This window comes from Desmodus rotundus, chromosome 6 (genome assembly GCF_022682495.2).
Source record: "Desmodus rotundus isolate HL8 chromosome 6, HLdesRot8A.1, whole genome shotgun sequence".
In the NCBI taxonomy this organism is placed as follows: Eukaryota; Metazoa; Chordata; class Mammalia; order Chiroptera; family Phyllostomidae; genus Desmodus; species Desmodus rotundus.
The window spans coordinates 78320748-78338460 of NC_071392.1; the positions used below are offsets into that span (position 1 = coordinate 78320748).

General features: G+C 44.8%; 1 protein-coding gene across 4 annotated transcripts in view; it reads right to left on the reverse strand.

The window, feature by feature from the left end:
* CHCHD3 (coiled-coil-helix-coiled-coil-helix domain containing 3) overlaps positions 1–17713 on the reverse strand; it is a 261885-nt gene that overhangs the window by 12866 nt on the left and 231306 nt on the right. For all 4 annotated transcript variants that reach the window (XM_045191092.2, XM_024554978.3, XM_024554979.3 and 1 more), the window contains one exon: positions 1738–1873. In XM_045191092.2, the coding sequence (XP_045047027.1) occupies positions 1738–1873 (136 nt within the window). The remainder of the gene's footprint in view (positions 1–1737; positions 1874–17713) is intronic.

The following is a 17713-nucleotide window of genomic DNA, read 5'->3' on the forward strand; positions in this document are numbered from 1 at the left end:
GGCTTCCGTTCATTAATATTGAATGTCGGGGCTGGTTAAGAGCATATCAGAAGCCGCTTTTGCAAATAAAATGTACTAACAACAATATCACAATTACTTCTACCAAAGGCCCCTAAGGAAAAGAATCCCTGGTGTACCACTAAGAGTTATACAAGTGCCACTACAAGCAAGAAACAGAAAAACGCCTCAAGCCATGGGGCTTTTAAAGACAACAGAGGTTTTTAATAAATTTTGATTACAGTAGTCTTCCCTTACCTGCAGGGGGCGTGTTTCAACATCTCCGGTGGAAGCCTGAAACCACAGATAGTACCGAACCCCTACACACTGTTTTTTCCTATACATACCTACTTACCTATGAAAATTTAACTCACAAATTAAACATAGTAGGGTCAACAACAACAATAAACTAGGATAAGTATAGCACTATAGTGTAACAAACGGTATTATGAATGTGGTCCCGGTCTGTCTCTCTGTCTCTCAAAATACCTCACTGTGCTGTATGTGCGGCTTGAATGCACTGGACAAAGGGACGACGCATATCCCAGGAAGGATGGCGTGAGATGGCCCAGGGCTTCACCACACTACTCAGAACAGCATGCAATTGAAAACTTAAGAACTGAAAACTTAAAAACCTTTAAGTTTTAAAACTTAAAACTTGTGCACTTCTGGAATTTTCCATCTAGTAGTTTTCAGGCCGTGGCTGACCATGGGTGGCTGACGCGGTGGGACGTGAAGCTTGGATAAGGAGGGCTGCTTACTGTGTGTTGTTTCTACTGGCACGGCCGCTAGTGACCGACCAGCTGTGCAGACGATGCCCACCCTGCCATCAGGGCTCGTGGCAGAAACCCCCACCACGTGGTCTCGTCGTAACTCAGGAATTAGACTGCGGAGAGCCGTGCTGTGTAACTCAAACACTGATTCAGTGGGGCCAGAAGGTCAACTCTGGGGAGCTGAGCAGCAGAAAGAATCAAGGTTTCCAACAATTTCCGTCTCTCAGAACCACCTACATCCAACTGTTAAATCAGTTAAACGGCAGGCAATTATGTGACCTGCCAGAATTGGTAGCTTGCTTCAGAGTTGATCATTAGCTTTCTTAAGTACATAAATGAGAGAAAATACATGTCCTGTGAACATCATATTACTCCGATAATGAAGGTCCAGAGAAGAACATGGCTATGGTATAAAAAAGTGACTGAGACGATTTCCCAAGTCCCGTTTCTGGCCTCCCTTCCCCATCTCAAGTGAGTGGGCTCTACCAACTGATAGAAAAGCAAACGGCAGGTTTTTGTTTTAGTTTTTTAAAACCAGGCTCTCTGCATGACTCTTTGCTGCTTATGGACTCGAAGCTGTTGGGCCCTTAACTTGTATCTTTCCTCTTTGCTAGCTTTGAGTATTGGTCCAGAAATAGGGAGCAATGACCTTGAAGACCCAATTACAGAGAAGAGGACAAAAGTTTGGAAAAGTGTGGAAAAGTATTATTTTGCTAAGAATCTCTTTTTGTTTTCCTTCTGCGAGTAATGAGTTGAACACAAGGAGAACACAGGCTCCCCTTACAACCCCCTGGATGGAAGCTGATTACAACCGAGCCAACCTGTTACAGCAATTCTTGACGAGGAGGACGAGTTTGGTTTATAAAGCTTGTTCCACACACATTAGCCCACTTGGGTCGCCACCACTGTCCCATGATGTCAGGCTTGCTCTCCCCAGTGCCTGCGCAGGCGCGGCCCGCACACCCACCTGCTTGGCCTGGTTGACGCAGCGCATGTACTGGTCGGCCAGAGCAGAGCAGCTGAGGGTCTGCTGGGCGTTCTGGCGGTAGCACTGGAGGATCTTGGCCTGCAGGTCCGCACAAACTGGATGGGCCTCGTACCGCCTGAAAACAAAAACAGGGGTCACTGAGACAAGCGGTCTTCAATCAGAACAAAGATCAAGGCCAAAGAATATATAAAGCATTAAATAAGATCAATGTCTTAAATGTAGGGGAAGAAGTTCAAAAGAAATCATTTTCTTTAACCACGAAAGAAAGATATACGAGGTAAATGGTATTTATGAATTCGTTTCATTAGCTGACACCACCTCTCTGGACACTAATGCATTCCCAGCCCAAGCTGAAACCTGATGCAGGTGAACGGCACCAATATTCCTCAGCCCAGCCAGCCAAACCGGAAGCCTGGGAGCCCTAGCTTCCCTCTCCATCCCCACATCCAGTGGGTCACAACGTTCGAGGTCCCACAGTCTGCTCCTCTTTCTCCACGCTCCCTGTCCTTACATTTACGTCCTGGGTTCAGTGACCTCCAACTGCCCTTCCTGCCTCTCAGCTTTCGCCTCCAGCTCCTGCCTTCCAGAAGAGCTTTCTTCTACATAAATCTGAGACAGTCTCTCTCCCTACCGCTTTCTAAATAGAATACAAGGTCAACAGGCAGGTCTTCTCCATCAGGTTCCTGCGTACTCTGTAGCCACAATCCCCCACACCCCTTCAGTCTGGCCAGACCACTTCCAGGGTTCGGTTCTTACGCGTCCCTTCCTATCTCTGCTAACGAGGCACTGATTTCGAGAATGGAACCCAAACTCCCACCCATTATCAACTCCCATACATCTGGAAAATACCTACTCGCCTTTCAACAGCTGAACTAGACACTGAAGTATGACCTTGTCTGGACCCCTCCCACTCGCTCTCCTCATCCTCGGTAGAGTCTATCCTTTTCCTCACGGTGGCCCCGTTGCCCTTGTGTGTATGTCAACTTCTTTCACTGCACGGAACACTGATTACACTGTAGCTCACATACATTGCAGTGCACTTACTAGCTATGCTTCCTACAACGCAGATCCCAAGGCCCGTGTCTTATTCTCTTTGTGACCCCAGCTACTGATAAGATTCCTCTTACAGAAGTCATGCAATCAGTTGTTGAGAATACAAATGGGGAGAGGGAAAAATTTTTTTAAATTCCCTGGGCTCAAATTTTACGAATTATACTTACAAACCTCAAATTTTAGTTAGATAGCTTTAAGTGAATATGAAGTAGCAAACTTAACTGCTTCCAAAAAAGCTTGTAATAGAGACTTAAAAAAGATAATAACAAAATAAACCAAGTAAATGATACAAACAAAAATGAAATATCCTTAAGACGGTAGAAGAACTTTGATTATAAGGACTAAACACACAGGGAAAATACATAATATTATCACTTTTAATCTAGAAATTCATATATTTTTCTAATTAGTTTTGCTTCATACAAAAGGCTTCCAGCCCCTCATATCAGTTCTTTTTTTGAAATTTAAATTTTGCTATTGCCATAGTAATCTTGAAATAGCATTACTTTAAGTTTAATGGATTTTTAGAAAAACCCTAGAGAACACAGGAGGACTATTTCTCATCCGTAAGGAAACCCCTGGGTGATGATTTGTCTCCTCATTACTTTTATCGGACACACTAAGCTAATACATATTTTGCTAGAACAGAAAACTGAAATGCAAACCACGTTACTGGTCCCTAAGGGAATTTATTTCTTACTACCCTCTAAAGAAAGTAGACATACAGGGAAAAAATAATCCCACAAATTTGACATAACATTGCTTTTACTTTTTTTATTCATTACTTTACTGCTCTGCCAAATACTAAGACCAGACTGGAAATCCAATCCCAGGAGTTTCGATTCTTAAGATTTCTACGTTCAGATGTCAGTGAATTTTTCTGGACGATTTCTTTAACCCTTTACTGTGAACTTCGGCATCTAAAGGGGGTCAGCTGTGTTTCCGAGAGACTCCAGCAGGACATGCGCCTGGGTAAATGCTAAGATACGAGGAAGTGTCAGGCTGGCCGAACTTAGCACACACGTGACCCATGCCTGTATTAGTTCACGGGAGAGCGGGGCTATATTCCAGCCTACAGTTGGGGACCTGAGTCTGTCCAATGTAGCTTAGCTTTAAAAGGGAGGATGAGGAGAGGAGATGAGAACAATCCTGGCCAGGTATGTGGCCCTTCCCCATTAGCACAGAAAAAAAAAAAACAAGAGGAAGAAAAGACTATTCACAATGTAAGTCATACAATAATGCTATGGAAATAGCATCCTTGGAAAGAGGTCATTTAAGTTGTATGTAAGTATTTACCCTGAATTGAGCTATTAATCATACCAATTAAAAGTCCATGAGTTATTTATGATTTGAAATGTGTCAAAATATGCTTTTATCACCACAAATCAATACTACTCACCCCTAGGGCCCTTGATTTCCCACCCAGCAGTTCAGGGGGGGTGTGTGTGCGTGCAGGTGTCACACACATATCTGAAATTCTCTTTGTCACATTTCAACCTGTACTGAGGATTGTCAGGTGGCAGAAAGGCGAAGAGGGGTGGAGACCAGCACCACTGCCGCCCAGTTCCTGGAGCAGACTCTGGCACACTTGCCCTGGATTGCTGTCAGGCGAAGCCCGGCCTCCCTATCGGCCTGCACTGATCCTTACGCTGCCCCAGTGCACTGTTCTCCCTTTGGGAAAATGCTGAATGAGATTACAGGCTAACATTAGAAAGCCATAAGACACAAGCCATGGCACCTTCCATCCAGCAAAGAGGTTCCAAAGACATTTCCAATACGCGTTATGGTAAACCCTCCGAGCGGGCATTGTGTCGGCAATTGATTTTCACTGGATGCCTCCACTCCTGCCGATGGAAAAAGCAGCGATGAGGCAAAAGTAACAAAGGTATGATTTCAAGATACCTAAGAAGGTAAATTAAATCTTAGCTGCAAGAGACATTTAAACAATTTAACTACTTTGTATGAAAATAAGGCTTAAAACAAAACAGTAAAGGACAAATGTTAAGAGAAAGAGAAAATACAGATTTGGAGAATTTGGAACAATAATAAAAAAGAAAAGTGAGAGACAGAATAGTTATCCAAAAACACACTTAGAAAAAAGGAATTAGTGAAGTAAAATCGACATTGGGAAAAACATATTGAGCAAAAACAGTTACAAAAAAGCCCAGTTTCATGGTGCCGTAAAATTATTGGGGGTTTTAGATGGATCCCATTACATGTGATTATAATGCTATTTTGTTATAGTATCAATGTAATAAAGACAATACTAATACTGATATTCATTGAAAAGGCAGGTAATAAGATATATCCCAGTATTTTCCTCAGGACACTGGCAGGTCCACTGTAAAAACTCCAGAGAAAGAGGAAAGACATACCTCCAGACTGTTTCTAATGTTTCAGTGTGTAAGATACCACGGTGATACACATAAATTATTGCTAGTGTTTCTGATGATTTTCATGGAACAGTTTCCTGGAAGTTGGATGAATACTCGGTCAGAGAGAGAGAAATGAGAACACGTTTGTGAAGATGCAGCTGAGAGCAGCGGTACTTAGAGCCCTCCTCCTAAGCCTCGGAAACACACCCATGCTCGAGGACCAGTCGCAGCGCTGCTGGTCTCGCTGCTGCCTCTCCCACCATTCAGAGTGTCTCAGAAACTGCTTTAATGTGGGCCTGAGCTTTGTATTTCAAGGGAACTATCTACCCATCTTTTTAGTTCGACCAGGATAAATGGCAAGAATACGGTAACTTCAGAGAAAGAAGATACAGAAACAGCTGTCCTTCCGCGGCTCTCCACTCAGCAGGCTATGGAAACCATGGGAGGACCATTAGCAGCCCGACTCCTACCGCTCTGGGAACACACCAGTCATTCGCTGTCAGCGCAGCTGCACACAAAAAGGATCCTTTCCCTCTGTTTGGACCAATAAGTACCTTGAGCTAGGGGAGGGGAGAAAGGGAGGGAGAGAGGGGATAGGGAGGGAGGGGAGGATGATGGATGGATGGCTGAAGAGATGGAAGGATGTACGATGGATGAACAGATGGATGGACAGATGGATGGATATGAGAATGGCTGGCACTAAAAGGAGAATCCTGATTTTCAACAGGTTGCGACAATGCATCCTTCGTGGGGTCTGGTGGTCTCATAAAACATCCACCACACTCAGAGCAGGTACACCGCACAGCCACGCTGAGCTGAATCTTTAGCTCTAATGCCTATGGCACAATGCAGAGACTCTAATTCCATTCTGTACTAACGGCTTCATGGGATGTTAGGCCCGTAGTCAGGATTTCTGCCTTTCTTTTACAATACAAACTGACTGTACCGAACACACTGCTGACAATTAAAAATACATAGTAACTCACTCAGTTCTCTTACCATTCTGATACAGCTACTAGACAATGCATTACAAAGAAAGTATTTCTCAAATGTATTGTTTTCCATTCAAATTTTTCATTTTAAGTTTTACCTTACATGATAATATTCTAATATCAGTTCTCAGAATAAAATGTAAAGTCTCTTTAACAAATCAAGATCTGAAAAACAACTCAATTTCAAGCTTCTCTGGCATTCTTCATAACTGCCAACCATCTTTATTAATGGTGCGTCTATCTGAGCTGTAATCAAATTCCTACAAATACACTTTAGAGGTCAACTGTCTCCCAAAGTCACCAGTTTTTTGTCCGTTTCAATTTGTTTTCATATCTACTTTGCTATAAAATCTTAAAAAAATAAAAGCAGACAACTTTTTTTACATTTATTTTCTAAAATGATGATGCCGGCGGTGATGCTGTGTCACCTCAACACCTGCTGGAGGAGGGAATGCTACTTTGGCTGCACCTGGTCCAGCCCTCAGTTCAATGAGCCAACCAGGCTGGCAACAGATGGCCACTCTCGCACCCAACAGATTCAACCTGGGGGTTGTCGAAGGCAAAGTCAGCTTTGGCCAGAGATGCAACAGAGTGCATAGAATTCTCTCCCACAAACCCAAGGCTTCCAAGAGCACTATCTAAATCAATGTCTCAGTATTTAATATTTTAATCCACTGTTTTCTTTGGAAAAAGACGCAGAATCACAGCCCAATTATCTGGACCTTCAGGAAGAGGGGAACCTACGAGGAGGGAGTGCAAAGCACTGCCGGTCTCCCCCCAGTGTTCGGGGTCCTGAGACAGAAGTCCTACCACCAGCAGAATACCCAAATAGGACTCCTGGCCACCTGCCCCAGAGAAAATGGATAACGCAGTGCCGCACGTACGAAGAAAGGTGCACCGTTCTCAGACCAAGGGGCCTCACATACGCTAGGTATGGGAGCGAAAACGCACCAGAGTATAAGGTGAATGAAAAACTTCCCAATTTCGCAACGTATTTTTCTTCTTTGTTCAGTAATATCGGGTACTTAGAAATGATGAGGGCAGCTATGGCAAACTTAGGGGAGCAGTGGGAACTCAGTAACGTGACCACGTGAAGGCTGGGGGGAGCTAGCTGGCTCTTCACTCCAACACTATGGGGGACCCCAGTGTCTGGTTTCTTTTTCTGAGAAGGCCACCCTTCCTCTCTTCCTCACAGAGAACCCTGCAGCCTCTTGCGGAGCTCCCCACACCCTGAGTGGCACCCCACCACATGGACTCAGCCTACCAAAGGTCTGGATGTAAAAGAAATGGGGCCATCCTCTGCTGTATCCCCAAAGACCAAAGGCTCTCGTTCTTTCGTTTTATGAATAATTTCTTAAAATCGGGTGACTTAGAGAGGTTAAATTCAACTCAATGTTAGTTAAAAAAATTTTTCCAGAAAATTTTTCCAAGTAATAATGTCTTTGACAAGAAATATTTATTCAGTTGAAAACATATGTGAAGTCAGGCATCTGGTATGAGGCAGAAAAAAAAATTTGTTGGCTGATTTTTATTTTCTACCATATCATGGTATCCTTGACACATTTGGGCTAGGTGCTACAAGGTTTTTTTATCTCTAAACAGTGAGATACAATCATTCTTACCAACATAAAGGATATCTGGAAAAAGAGGCAATCATTATATAGAGCTTGGGGACACAGAACATAACTGATGTCAACATTATCTCAACCTCGAAGGACCACAAAAACCAACGTCCAGATCACACTTCCATTAGGACGACCAAGCACTTGGGAGATGTAATTTTTCAAGCTCACACAAAGTCGTCTCATTAGGCACAAATCTGGAGCTCACACACTGCACGTTAGTCTGGGTGAGCCCACCCTTCTCTCTCTGCTTTCTTCACGATGCCTGCGATACTGTTATTGCTGAGTAAATGTCAGGTAATAATGCCGCAATGCGAACGGGCACGGGGGGCAGAAACGCAACTCTCTGCGCCAGCCGTGCCCGGGAGACAGCTGCAGTGTACACAAAGTGCCCCGGGGGGAAACGTCACCTGTCGGTACACAGGAACAAATTAAACCACGGTTCACAGACGTGGCCCTTGGTTGTATGAACTGAAATATCTAGGGAAGTGTCGTCTTTGTCCCTTAGACAGACCTACGAGCCGTGGGATGAAGAGATGCCCAGGGCAAACGTTACATGTGCATCTCCAAAGTGCACATCGAAGTGTGAATGGTGCCACGTGATCTTACACACCAAAACATTTTTTGAAATATCTCAATAATGCTTCAAGGCCAAGAAAAGCATCATCATAATTATTACTGTTAAAGAAAAGCATGGCATTTATTCTCACCTGATTTCATGAAGTAACCATTTAACTAGGCAACTTCGAACATGTTGATCTTGAGCACACACAACGCATCACCCTTGGATTTTACTTTAAATGTGAGCCTCTATGTAACTTCTTGGACTTATGCTGACAGAAATGAAGTTCTTTTACCCCAGGCTCTGTGAGTTAGTCCCACTTCCCGTATCCTGATACTTTGGAATGTTGACTAAAATTGGTCCAAGAATGGAAAATAGGAGTGCTGGATGGTTCATTCATTCTTTCATCCATTCAGTCCCTCACACAACAAGTGTTATTAAGCCGCAGACATGACCCGTTCACAGGTCACTCACTACGACAAGTACTGAACACAATGCGGTCCTTGCCTTCAGCGAAGGCCATCTAGTGGGGGACAGAGATGTGCACAGGCCTCTGATGAGATCGAGGAGTGGTGAAATTGTGAACACAGTGCTAAGGGAACCCAGAGAGCCGGTGCTGGATGTGGCGGAAACCGAACATACGGTGTTCCAGGTAAGAGGACTTCTGATACTAAATAACTGAAAGCGAAGACTGGCCCCAAGATGTTCTCGAAGTAACTAGACTATAAAGACAGACTCGGAGACAGAAAGGAGAGACCTCCTTTGACCTTGGGGATGTGACTAGACCCATGCCCTGGTGACTCCAAGCCTTTTGAACCCTTCCGCCTTCCCTTGGAGAAAAGCGCAGTGTTTGTGCTCAGGACACTTGGTTTGGAGAGGTGGGAGTAACTCCTTAAGTCAAGTGGGGGATCCACAAGGAAATAATCAGAGCCCAGAAGCCAGCCTTCACTTTACTGACCTACGGACAACAAACGAATGCAGAGAGAAGCTCCCCATTGCTTAGTGTTGGTAGGAGGGCGCTGGCGATAACTTTCCATGGGTGACGGCCAAATTACACTCAGCCTTCGTTGTTTTCCCTGATCAGAAGCACCTTCTGTAACCACTCTTTCATCTTACTACTTGTTATGGCCAAGGAGGAGAAAGCTGGATAATTCGGTCCTGGATCAATGCCTAGATTTGGAGGCATGACGGAGACAGGAGACACTGGGATCAGATGGGAATGCTGGAGGTGAGGGGGAAGGCACAGTGGGCCAGATGAGTTCAGGGGGAGACAAGTCTGGTTAGCAACCCGACCAACCCACCGGGAAGGATAAGGGACAGGGGAGACCAGCCAGGAAGCAAAAGCAAAGTGTGGCATTTATTTGCAAAGATTAACTTTAATTCCAAGTTCTGGGAGGGGCATTACTCCTTCAGTGCCCTTTCTTCCTGCAGAAAGTCCTCAAGTTCAGAGAGGAAGCATGGAAGTAGCTAGTGGGGTTTTCCCCAGTTCAGCCAAGAAGCAGGTGGCCCAGTCCTGGCAACTGAGCAGGTCTGTCTGACAGAGGTCTGCAATGAACCTTCCAAGCAAATTCAACACTGAACACAATCTCCCAGAGATAACCCTTCCATGTTTGGAGAAATACTTATTCCACAGGCCTCCATATACCATTTTCATCAATGAGATCCAGCTACTGTTAACAGGAGAGAATCACAGAATCTTCCAGTTGAGTAGTATGGTACCAGCAGCTCGTGCAAAGCTGGTGGAGCATACAGATTCTTGTGAAGCTCCCATTTTTAGGTGCTTATAATCTTTCATAAAGAATTACACCGTTTGGGATGGATTTTCTGCTCTTTCTCAGCTGAGGGGTGACTTGGGGGTGAAGTCTGGCGAAACTCTATTTGAGTTGCCCAAGCATAAAACACATTCCAGTCCCCCTTCCTCTCCCGAGAAAATGCTTTTCATACTAAGACAGGTCAAGAACAGCTTAGTCTTAAAAAAGTTTCAAAACTGTCACGTAACTCAATGAGGACTGTGACACATCCTAAAAACTAGGTTAAGACCAAGCAAAAGTCTGAAGTGAGAGAGGTTACGTTACTTTAGGTGGCTCTCTTTTTTCTCCTGCATTTGAAAGCAGGATCCAAACCCCAGATACACTCAGGTAGGGCTGTGTCTGACTCCCTTCACTGAGAGAAATGCAAATGTATTTATTTTAGTGACAAGGCAAGGAGAAATGACCCACGCTGATTTGTCTTCTCCATGTCACGGTGCTGAAAACGAGAGTGGCGGGAACAGCAGTGGGGAAGAAGGGTAGAGGTAATTAAGCCCTTCATTTTTTCATCTCTCTGATGACTTGCAGGGGAGAATGCTTAGACACTGCCACTCGAAGAGGGAAATCCCAAAATGCGTGCGACAGGCCAGGCCAGCAAACCTCCAGGGATGCGGGGCTGTGGGGCAGGAAAATGCTGCATGGGTATCACGGCGGTAGTCACTGTATATGCTGTGAAGGGTGGTAAAGGGTGTGTAGAAACAAAGGAGGAAACAAACACTTGTGAAAGGCACACACCCGCAGAGATCGTGGGTCACACAGGCAACAGAGGTGTCAAGGAATGAGAAGAGTAGCTGGTGCACCCTTCTGCGGAGGGGTGATCACTTCTAGTCGGGGTAGCCTGACTAGACTCCATGAAAAAAGAGGAGAAGGGATTTTAAGAGGCCCCTGAAATGAAGGGTGGGGCTGTAAGAGACAGGACGTTTGGGAGGGTCTTTGTGAGCCGAGGCCCAGGCCAGGCCGAGCTGGCCGTGTTCAGGGGACTCAGGTTGTAGAGAGGGCTTGCAGGGGGTATGGACAGTCGTCCAACAAGGCAGCAGCTCAGAGCCTACTCCGCAGGCGATGGCAAGCCACCGGCCTGTCCGAATGAGAGTGCGGTTACAGAGACGTCTAAAGTGAGTTCACCAGGTGGGCAGGAGTGGGAATTGCCAGGCTGGGAGGCCAGTGCAGCAGCTCCCATCTGCAGGCACAGACAGGGGCGAAGGCGCTGGAAGGCAAGAATGGAAAGACGTGGTGACGGACAGGACATAGAGACAAAGAGGAGGGAAGACTGGGTGGCACACTCGTGGGCGAGGCCTGCCTGGGCGTTTTAAGAATGAAAGTGCTCAAACAATTTCAGGAAGCCCAAGTGGAAAAGACCCACTCTGGTCTAGAGTGTGGAGCTGGAGCTCATGTGGGGGGCAAATCCCCTTCAGGCCCCAGCGGGGAATGCTGAGACAGAAGGCAGGAAGGGCACCTGGGCCCTGGGGACCGGGCTCATGTGGCAGAGTGACAGGGAAGGAGGATGGGCCAGTCTCAGAGAACTGAGGGCCGAGAGAAGAACCAGTATCATGCAGCCTTACAAGGCTGGGGAATTTGGAGTTTCATGAAGGAGAAGACCATCAAAAAGAATAAAGACTGATAAAAGGTCATGGAATTTGATCCCTAGCAATTTGGAGAAATGACTTCAGCACAGTGCATAAAGTGGAAGTGAGACGGCAGGAAAGTGGAAAATGAGAGAGTGGGCAGTAAAGAAAGGAAGGCGGTGGGATCAGGTCAGCCCAATACTCTTCACTGAGGGCCTCTCACATCCCAGCGCGCGGGTGTGCAGGAGAGGGAGGGAGAAGCATCCACAGGAGCTGCTTCAGTGGTGTCTAACGGGCAGTTAGAAAAACACAAAGCGGAAAATTAAATCTGGTTGGAGATGACTGGAAAAGGTCTGAGATGAGAGGAAAGAAATCACAGTTGGGTCTTAAAGGATGGGAAGAAGTTTGGCAGTTGGAGGTGGGATGGAGAAGCACTTCAGAAAGAAAAGTGGACGAAGTAAAGGCAGTGGAAGAAGAGAGAAGAAAAGGCTGGAGCAAGAGGCAGTGACAGGTCCGGAAGTTCAACAAGGACACATTCTACATAAGCGGACGAAGGCCTTCCCGTAGGTAAAGCGAGCTCGTGATGAATGGGTGGTCTCTAGAAACCGGGCACCACCCAGGCTGAGCACCACCAAAGACTCAGGGACACTAGTCCCCAACTGTAGGAGGAGGAGCTGAATTCTGCCCACAACCTGCATGAGCCTGGAAGCGAATTCTCCCCCAGAGCCTCCAGATAAGAACCCAGGCTGGCTGTCCCCTTGATTTCAGCTTTGTGAGACCCTAAAAGCAGAGTACCTGGTGAAGCCCATCTGGACATGAGACCTACAAAGACTGTGAGATAATCAGTGCATTTTGTGTTAAGCCACTAAAATAAAGTGTGTGCTCAGAAGTTGAGTAAATAGGAAAGGTTGTGTGAAAAAAGGAGTGTAAAAAATTTTTTTTAAAGATTTAATTTATTGTTATAGACAGAAGGGAAGGGAGGGAGAAAGAGAGGGAGTAAAACATCAATGTGTGGTTGCCTCTCCCGCTCCCCCAACCGGGAACATGGCCTGCAACCCAGGCATGTGCCCTGACTGGGAATCGAACCAGCGACCCTTTGGCTCGCAGGCCGGCGCTCAATCCACTGAGCCACACCAGCCAGAGCTGAGAAAATAAGTTTTAAACAGACTTTTAAAGAAAGGCAAGAAGAGCAGAAAGGCATGCAGACATGATGTGGTTAAGGAGAAAAACGGCTCTCTTGGTTAAAGCTGGAAGTCCACTGTGAGGCATATAAAAAAGGAGGTTGGTGAGGTGCACGAGGAGTGGAAAGAAACCTCAGAAGCTAGATGACAGGAATGGGAATAATTCTGAATAATAAAGGGATTCTCTTCTCAACGGAATCAAGCACTGGTGACAGAGAGCCGAGACAGGAATGGAAGCCAGGAGACATCAAACTGCCAGGCATGCAGGGGTATATTAGAAGGCGTAGGAGGGGTGTCCAACCTTTTGGCGTCTCTGGGCCACACTGGAAGAAGAAGAGTTGTCTTGGGCCACACATTAAATACATTGAGACATGTAACTACAAAACCATCTCATACTGTTTTAAGTAAATTACGATTTTGTATTGGGCTGCATTCATAGCCATCCTGGGCTGTGTGCAGCCCACAGGCCGTGAGGTGGACACTGCTGGCACAGTAGGGGATTCTATCATAGGAGAGGCTCAGCACAGCAAGGAATAGAACAGGGCCTGTCCTATATCCCCAAGCTGTACTTCCTATTACGGCGCATGTTTTACGTGTAAAGTTGGTGTATTTAAGGCGGGGGCATATTTATGCATTTACAGTAGGTCTTGTCCTCACGCCTATACTGTGTCTACACTTGCAGTGTGAGCCTCCTTCTTGCTCTCCAAAACAGGCATGTGCTAAAATTAAAGACTAATTAATTAATGGTTAGTGGGAAATGGAGAAAGTTGACATAAAATATATTTGAAAAGTAGGAGTTTATGGATGTTAGTCAATTATAATTACTTATTCTGCATAAGCTCATGATGTACTCAAGTTCAATAGAAAATCATATAGCATATATATGCATATAATAATATCTAAAAAATACACAATTGGTAACAGTAGTTGCTTCCAAGGGAAAACTTGGATAGGAGGTCAGAGACTTAAGGAGATTTACTTTCACATGTGACATTTCAATTTCCTATCATGGGCATATGTTGCTTACTGAGAAATACTTCATTTTAAAGATTCCAATGCCATATTATTTATATATGTTTTGTATGCCCTGAGAAGTTGCTATTAGAAAGTTTGCTTTCTGCCAGGATGCCTAGCCACTAAAACCCGTTTCTATGGGTTAGTGGCACAAATAAAGACTGATTGAAAACTTAAGACAACACAGAGACAACAGATATGAAATCCCACATGCAAACCCTACAGAAAGACAGAAATGTAAATTGGGAAATAATGCAAAATGCCTTCAAACATGCCAGCCTTCAGCACAAGCCCTCGGGATTTCCCACCTCAGCAACCCTGTGAGAAAAAGGACAAAGGAACACGTAACAGGAGATTTAAAAAGCCTGGAAACTTTCTATACCCATGAAATTCTCCTCTGAGAAGTTGGTTCCTTCTCTGTCTCTGTTCATTGTTTTCTCCCTCCCCCTCTTAACTGTGAGTAATCCCTAAAGCTCAGGTCTTTGCTCCAGTGTGGTTCTATAGTTCTTGGTGAAGTTACTCTGCCCTCGTTGCTGGGGGGCGGGGGGAAAAGGGGAGGTCTATTGCTTTAGGTTTTCTAGTTGCTCGTCATCAGAAAGTAGCTGTGTGATCTTAGGTTTCTTTGGGCTTCAGTTCTTCATAAAATACTCAGTAATCTTTCCCACCTGAAGCCAGGGCCTAGATCTGAAGGTCCTCTTACATCCTTCCTAACTCTCAAGACCTCTAGACTAAACATCAACTGAATGTGCTCAATTTATCTGAATTCCATTTTCTTACCCAAATAAAATACACCCCCCACCATTTCCACCAACAGAAATACTAGAAGCTCATCATCATGCGTTAAGTTTTGACTCTTTTATTCTTATTTAATACTCTATATTCAAACACTTACTGAGAGTGTTAACTCATCCTTTGAAAGGCCTTATCTCCATCTCCCTCAGTTTCCCCAATCACTACCCTGGGCTAGGCTATCAGCTCACACAGAGACTACTATATTACTATTAGCCTCCAAAGAGCCTCTCGCCCTCCGCTGCCTCCTTTTCAAACTCATCAGCAGGATCTGCTAAACACACACCCTGTGAAATGCGACCTTTCCTAGGAGTCAGTCAGGATTCCCCCTTCTCCCTCTCCGCTTCGCGTAACTACTCTTGTTTCCAAAATACTCCTCAGATCCCTTGCCTCCTCACAAGCTTCTACTTGTAGTGGGAGAAAGAGTGTAGCTGAAACCTCTGCTAAACCACTTTTTACCTATTCGGGCCTCAAAGTGAAGGGCAGGTAGCGACAGACAGCTGCAAGGCTGTTTTCGAGCATAATCTAATGTGAACCAGCAGAAGAGCTGAAGAGCACAGCACACATTCCTGACATCGGCTTCCCAGGCCCTGTTGTAAAATTATAAACTCATTCTCTGATTTGATTTTATTTTTCGCTCATGGGTAAGGGCACTATCTACAACAGTGATAAGTTTCTACAGGAACTAAATTCATTTCAAAGGGTCTGAACAAAGAGGCTTAAAAAGAAAAGTGTTCAAACAATGTGATTTTGTACACAGTGCTTTGCATCTTTGAAACTCAGAGAGTATTGTAAATGTTAACCTCTTAATCCCCTGAAAGTCCCTGGAAAAGAGAAGAAAGTCTCTTTACATTTGGGAAATGGATGTGTTTAAGGTAACTGGTAGGGAAAAGAACACTCAGAATATGGGCTGCTAACTTATAATCTGTTTCATCTCTAGTTTTTAAAGCATAACCATTCACACACATAATACTATTTGCCAATTTTTGGAAGATAAGTATACTGTGAATTCAAGTAGCTCATGTTTCCCTACTGAATACCCTGTAAACGAGGATACACCTCCAAAGCATTATACAGATAATAAAAGCGAAAAGTTTGTATGGGTTGTATAACCACGTTAAATTGTGTGTGTGCCTATGGAACACCTATTTAATTACCCTTTAATTTAGAAACTCTAGCATACTTCTTTATCTGGCTCTGATTAACTACAGTAGTCATTAGCACTGACACCACAAGAAGGTATTAAATTCCAATATATCATATAATTGCAACCCCTTGTTACATATAAATTTAAGTATTTTTCAGAGAACTGGCAAGATTGAGCAAACTGGCCTAACATTCAGGCTGCTGCTAAGACTGAAATTAACAAGACCAACCATGAAATAGAGAAAACAAACTACTACATACACTCTCCAAATGATTACGATGGGCCTCATACACGAGAGAATTTGAGAGGGGGAGTCTCGGCGGCTCGCGTGTAAAGGGCAATGATGTATTACTGCAGGAGCAAACAGTGCACGTCTCGATTTGTGGCCTGGACTAGATCGCCCTGCTGAGCCCCATTAGTTTCACCTCTCCCTAAGGGTCCCGATCAGCAGTGCTCGTCTCAGCATTACACACAGCCCCAACCCACAAACACCAGCCTTATGGATGTCCATTACTCCTGCTCTCTCCAGGTGAGTGTTTCTGGAGGAAAATCAGATAACCAGGGAAACTCAAATCGCTATAAATTCATAAGTAGACACTAAATTCCACCAACCCTGTTTTTCCACTTCTGTGGTAAGTCCACTCTTCACAAGGATTATTTCATGCCATCTCCAACCTCCTCAAAAATCTCACCCTTTCACTCTTGGCCATTTTTCTACTTTTCATTGAGCAAACCAGAAATTGAGAACTAGCTCCCTTGTCTTCCCACCATAAGATCTGTAGCTGCACCTTTTCTGTTGCTGCTCGGAGGGAGAGTGCCTCTCAAACAGGAAGTCATCCCTTCCCACTCCCCTGCTTTCTAGTGGGATCTCTCCCTCCTTGTATCTTCAGTCTCTTTATCTCCCAGGTCACGATCACAGTCACTCCAACATTCCTTGGAACAGTGCGATCCAACAGAACTTTGGGCAATGGCAAAAATGTTCTGCATCTAACTCAGTCCAACAAACTGTTTTTGAGCATCAGAAATGGGACTAAGGAAAAGTCATGCATTTAAATTCTACCCAGTTTTAGTAAGTGCAAATCAAAACGGCCACATGTGGTTAGTGCCTAACATATTGTTGAAAGCACAGTTCTAGCAAATACTACCCTCACAACTGCCTCCACTTCCTTACCCTGCTTACTCTCTTCTCTCCACACAAAGTCGCTTTTCCCTCAACCATGTAACAAAACAGCACCTGCTACACTCGGACCCCTCCAGGAAGCCAGATCCAGCAACTAGGACAAATCAGCACAGCCTTTCTCAAGTAAATTAGTCCTTTTCTTGAAAAGAGTTCCTTGGCTTCTCTACACTGCTCTCTGCTGCTTTTCCGCCTCCCTCTCTGACTCATCTTCATCGATCTCTAACTGTGGGAGTTCCTCAGAGTCACGTCCCAGAGGTCTCTCTGCTCTTCTTTCTCTGTACTCTCTCCACCATTATCTCGACCACTCTCATGGCTTTAAATGCCACCATGTACTGGTAGCTATCAAATTTCTATCTCTAGCCCAGTTTTCTTACAGGGTGACTACCTACCACTACTCATACTTAACATTTTACAAGCTTCAAATGAACTATTAATCCTTCCTTTACCCCCAGGTTTGTTCCATCTTTCCCAACTCAGTAAATGGACCTTCCAAAACCAGGGCATTGTCCTTGACACTTTCCCTTTGCTCATTCCCAATATCCAGTCTATCATAAAGTCTTATCCATTAAACTTCTAAAACAGATCTGAACTTGACCTACTTCTCCCCATTTCCACTGTCATTATCCCAGCCTGAGCCACCATAACCAGGGGCCTGGACTATTTCAAAAGT